Source organism: Arachis duranensis, chromosome 5 (assembly GCF_000817695.3).
Source record: "Arachis duranensis cultivar V14167 chromosome 5, aradu.V14167.gnm2.J7QH, whole genome shotgun sequence".
NCBI lineage: Eukaryota > Viridiplantae > Streptophyta > Magnoliopsida > Fabales > Fabaceae > Arachis > Arachis duranensis.
In genome coordinates, this window is record NC_029776.3 from 10744149 (window position 1) to 10749502 (window position 5354).

At 39.2% G+C, this 5354-nt stretch overlaps 2 protein-coding genes across 3 annotated transcripts; one reads left to right on the forward strand and one right to left on the reverse strand.

Annotated features, from left to right (window-relative positions):
- Positions 1 to 700: 700 nt before the first annotated feature.
- On the forward strand, positions 701 to 1893 carry LOC107488007 (glutaredoxin-C3). 2 transcript variants are annotated; one of them, XM_016108701.3, is made up of 4 exons: positions 706 to 1075; positions 1166 to 1239; positions 1336 to 1434; positions 1576 to 1893. In XM_016108701.3, exons 1-4 carry the CDS (start codon positions 891 to 893, stop codon positions 1629 to 1631), a joined length of 414 nt encoding a protein of 137 aa, XP_015964187.1. In that variant the 5' UTR covers positions 706 to 890; the 3' UTR covers positions 1632 to 1893. The 2 variants fall into 2 exon arrangements, with proteins under 2 accessions (XP_020997840.1, XP_015964187.1); XM_021142181.2 differs by having other exon boundaries at positions 701 to 1075; positions 1166 to 1434.
- A 34-nt stretch (positions 1894 to 1927) lies between these two features.
- Positions 1928 to 5086, reverse strand: LOC107487997 (probable methyltransferase PMT27). The gene is made up of 9 exons (XM_052261623.1): positions 4522 to 5086; positions 4193 to 4473; positions 3965 to 4114; positions 3626 to 3896; positions 3449 to 3559; positions 3198 to 3372; positions 2837 to 3103; positions 2544 to 2738; positions 1928 to 2457 (listed from the first exon to the last, which is right to left on the reverse strand). Exons 1-9 carry the CDS (start codon positions 5084 to 5086, stop codon positions 2250 to 2252), a joined length of 2223 nt encoding a protein of 740 aa, XP_052117583.1. The 3' UTR covers positions 1928 to 2249.
- Between the last annotated feature and the right edge of the window lie 268 nt (positions 5087 to 5354).

A 5354-nucleotide genomic window follows, 5' to 3' on the forward strand; every position in this document is an offset into this window, starting at 1 on the left:
AAAGAGAATATTACAAAACAAAATTATAGTAAGATTATTTAAAAATACCGTAAAAAGACACATCTCTTTTGTTAATCAAAAGTTAAAAGAGAAAAAATATGCGCCTAATAACGAGCAACTAAAATAGATAAAAATCTTTAAAAACTATAAAAAATAAAATGTATAAATAGTGATAAAAAAATAAAAATTAAATAAATTACAAAAATTGTACCCTAAACATGAGAGAAAATGAAATAGGGAGAGAGAAAAGAGAGAAATGAGTAAAAAATATTTATTTCGTCATCATATATATTATTTATTAAAATAATTTGATATTTACTCCAATCAAATCAAATCAAATAATTAATTATATTAACTAAATTAATTAGTTAATATAATTAATTGTGAGATTTGAATGTCTAATCAAATTAATTAATTGATATCATTAATTAGTTATAATTGATTTAGTTTATAGAAAAAAAACACTTTTAGAAGTATATTACATCAGCTTCATTAAATATAAAAATTTAGTTTTAATATAATAAGTAAAATAGATTAGTCTGATAAAACATAAATAATATTAACAATAAAATTTAATTTTAATGGAAAGTCAATTTAAAGTACTTTATACTCGTAATATATCAAAATTATATTCGGAATAATAATTTTCGTTATAAATTATGTCCGTACGGTGACGTGAAAAGGTTAATTCTGTTTTTAACAATAGAACCGAAAAAATTCTAAATTTCAGAGAGGGTTAGGGTTGGGGTTATTGGGGAAGCGAAACGTGAATCGATTGACGACAAGTATCAAGTATTCAATTAATCAATTGGCTCTGGATTCGGAAGAAAAAGGTGCGATTGTGGGTTTGAGGATTGAGGAATAAGCGAAAGAAGCTAAGAGGAAAGACGATGAGGAGGTCGGGGATGAGGGTGGTTGCGACGGTGTCTGTGTTGTCCTTAATCTTTCTATATTGGAACTGGAGAGGGGTGAGGGTGGGACCCACTGGAGTGGAAGCGTCGAATTCCGTGTCTGCCTTTGTTCAGAACGCTATCTACTCCAACCGCATCACCATCTTCTCCAAATCCTATTGCCCGTCCGTCATCTTCTCTCTTCGATCTCTTTATTATTAGGGATTAGGGATTAGGGATTCCGCCGACTCAATTTTCAATTTTCATGTTGCTAGGTATTGCTTGCGTGCGAAACGCACCTTTGCTGATCTGAACGAACACCCTTTTGTGGTCGAGCTTGATCTCCGAGGTATTCTACTATTCATTCATTCATTCATTCATTCATTCATTCTGTCTCTATCAATTTGCCGCCTTATGTTACAGTCAGTTTTTTTTTTTTATGTAGATGATGGGTCTCAAATTCAGAGTGTGCTTCTTGATTTGGTTGGTAGAAGCACTGTCCCACAAGTATTTGTCAATGGAAAACATATTGGTGGATCAGATGGTTAGTTATTACCAATAACTTGCTGCTTTTGTTATGTCAATCATATCTAGCTATTCAATTTTGAATTATTATCCTTCTTTCCTTCTTTCTTTCTGTGTCTCGTTACTCATTACTACTTTTTCGCTGTTTATGGCATAACAGATCTCAGAGCTGCAGCACAGAGCGGTGAATTGCAGAAACTTCTCAGTTCAACTTGACATATTGTTAATGCCAAAATTATAGTTAGATTCTCTGTCTTGTTATTTCTGAGGGGTCATTCTATAATATCTATAGGAAAGGTTGAGGAGCTCGAATTGATTTCCTTGGTTTAATTGCATATTATAAAGATACAAAATATCGATATACTCCTTGTGGAGCTGGAAAATGGAAATTATAGATATGGATCATTGAAGTCTGTGAACAACTAGTAAACCACATTCTATTATTTTTTGTATCCATATCTTGACAAGATTGTTTCCATCATATGAACCCTCCTTTCTATTAAAAGTTTAAAAAAGAAAAGGCTTTCAGATTCAAATATGGCACACGCATTGGACGAATGGTTCTGCTACAAAATAATCAACATAGTTGGAATTAGCTGTATCGGATGTTTGCATAGAACAGAATTACAAGACAGTCTATATTGACCTAAAGAAGTCTAAATTTGCCTATAGGTGTATGTCACAACACTGTCGTATGTTATGTGCTACCATGAGCAATTATACTTTTTCTGGACACTTAAGAATATGAGATTCCAAACACATGACAATGCCATGGTACAGCTTTGTCTACCAACAAATCTTAAAATTAAAATGTATTTGAATTCTCTCCTCTCATCAGGACGAAGCTATACTGTCGGGTCTCCAATGGCCTTTCTTTGCACAGAGAAAACCCTCTTGTTTTTTGGAGACGGTTATTTCCCACTGCAGGGATTTTAACAAAGCCTCTATTTCTCCAATGGTGCTAGCTTCATCACGAACAATCAATTTACCCTCCGGTCTGAGTATTCTATCAACCTCTGCCATGACAGGAACAAGTTTGCACCTGTGGATTCAAAATAAACAAAATTGGATCAATGTACTGCAATTCCTCTAGTGTGGATGAAGAAGGATCACTACTACCATCCATACCTCTCCTTAAGCTTTGAGAAAAGATGATCTGCATGCAAAATATCATAAGTTCGTGGATAGGTGCTAAAGGATTCACACCAGTCATGGTATATCCCAAACAGACCCCTCTCATAGATGATAGGAAGTGTGTCTGGTGCATCTACGTTCACCACATTGAATACCCAAACAGGGAGATCTTTCAAAGCTGCTGCAAATCTGCACACACACACACACAAACACACACGGTGTTTAGATTATGTATCTCACATAAATGAAAATGTATATAGTAGTAAGAATCTTAGTTGGAAAACTACCCCCCATAAACAGCTCGCATGTCCATGATGTTTCTCACGCCAGACCAAGTTATACCAGCATTACTCAGCTCATCCACAACATTCTTCCAGCGATCATTGTCCGCTGCAAAATCTTGAGAAGCCGGTTTTCCATAGATCCCCGTCTGTGAATCGTTTAGCCAATATGGGGTTTTGTGCAACCGAGCAGGCCAAGCTTCTGGCCATTTGGCTCCTCTCTCAGCCTTGTTAACAGGCACCTTGTGCATACAAGCCTGTAGAGGTACATACCTGGTAATATAACAACTCATTCAAGAAATTATGATCAGAAAAAAAGAACTAAAACTTATGGTAAAACTATATTATAGTCCATTGATGCATGTACCAAGCAGCATTCGGATCATCATCATCCTTGCACAAGGGAGGTTGGTTCTGTTCTCTTTGCTCGTAGCATTGATTTGAAGTTGGTTTGCGAAAAAAGGCAGCACCAACACGGTTTAGTTCATCCTTGTTGATAGTGACAAGTTCCCAGCACATGGTCTTTGTGAGTGCAGTCATTTCTAGAAGAGATTTTATAACAAGTTAGTTGCTATAAAATGAACAGCAATTTGTTGACACACAAGATATATAGCTTACCCTCCCATATGTGAACATCTTCTGGTAGCTTCTGGTATACAGGAGTAGCAGACCACACGAAATAACCCCCTGGGCGCAGAAGTCGATTCAATTCCAAGAGCAACATACCACCTAGAAAAGAGAGTTTGCAAGTGAGGCATGCATGCATGAAGAAAGAAAGAAAATGATTGAACATACCGTCAGCATGCCAAGGTACACGACAACGCGCACAATGCAGGAGATCAAAGGCACGGCTAGGGAATGGGAGCCTCTGAGAACCCATGACAGCAGATATGGCGGGTATCCCTCGCTCGAGGGCGAACTGAACTTGCGCTTCATGTTCGTCTTTTGGCGCCAAAGACATGGCAATAACATCTCTTTCGAACAAGTATCCTCCAAAACTTCCAACCCCACATCCAACATCCAATATCACCCGAGTATGCTTCCCCCATCCAATCCCAGCTTCAGCCTGACACACACAACCACATTCACATTGGCTCAACATACCATTAACAAATCAAAGTGTAATTCACCTACCTGCTGAAGAAAATCAATGTAGTGGAGGGCTCCATGAATGAACTGGGTTCCACCTCCAGGGAATGTTAAGTATTCACCCGACACCTTCACCCAATTCTGGTGCCCCTTCACCTGTGCTAGCTTTACGTGTGGCACGTTGTGGTACCATATCTGTTCCAACACAAGACAGTAATGATTACTTGTGCTGAGCATGAATGAATGAAATTAAGCGTGAAAGTAAGAAGTAACCTTTTCCCTGCTGTGAGGCCATTCCACGGGTTTCTTGTAACCTTGGGGAAGAGGAACAAGGCAAGTAGGTGCATCCTCAGGGCAATGCCTTTCCCTGTGCTCAAAGTGCTTGGTGCTGCGGAGTCTCTTTATGGCCTTCTCGTTATCCAAACACGGTATGTAGTCCGCACCTGCCGTCGTGTTGCACACTTGCCACGTCAGCTGATCTTCGCTACCCTCTCCGCCCTTTGACTCTCCCTTCTGCCTCTTCGACTCATCTGCCTGCGTCGACCATGCTTTCTCTTTCTCCTTTTTCTTCTTCTTTTTCTTCTTCTTCTTTGCTCCCTCGCCTCCATCTGTCTCTCTCGTCTTTCCCATCTCTCCCTTCTCTTCCTTCAACTGCTCTCGATTTGCTTCCTCCTCCTCCATTTTAACATCTAGGGCCTTGCTAGTTACCTCTTCCACATTCGTGGTAGCATGTTCTGAAGCTACCTCACTTACTACAGATGCAGCTTGTTCCTTTTGCGTTATGGAGCTTTCCTCGGATATCTGAGAGTCAGTAATGGCAGCAGTGTGCTGTTGGCTTTGTCCATCGTGTTTGTGGTCGCCGGACTTGATGGCATCCTCAGGGAGATGGCCGGGGTTGTCACCAAAAACCGGAGTTACAGTATCTCTCTTGTCCTTTTTGTCCTCTGTTATTGTGTCATCAGCGATGTCATCGGCGACAGTTTCGGTGTCGGTAGTATCAATGGCGGTGCGGGTGGAAGTTTCGTCATCAGGGGAGACGACGGAGTTGGAGCTGAGCATCCAAACGCCAAAGATGCATAGTCCAATGAAAACCAATATTGTTAAGGTGGATACGTAAGATGGAGATGAAGATGATCTCCTACTGTTCCGTGACTTGAACAGTGCCATACCATGAGAATGCTTGTCTTTTCGTGTGTGCATGGACACAGAAATGTATGCTAATGGCAACAAACAAAAACTTAGAACTGTTCAAACGTGAAACTTGGAATGCATTGATGATCCAAAAGAGTCGGAGTAGGAAAATTTGACGACACAAAGAAATCTCACTCTACCCCCTTCCTGTTAGGACTTTTTCTTTTCCTTCATTATTCTATTAAATCATTTAATTAATTTGTTGAAGAAGAAGACTAAGAAGAGTTTTTTTTTTTTTTCTGTT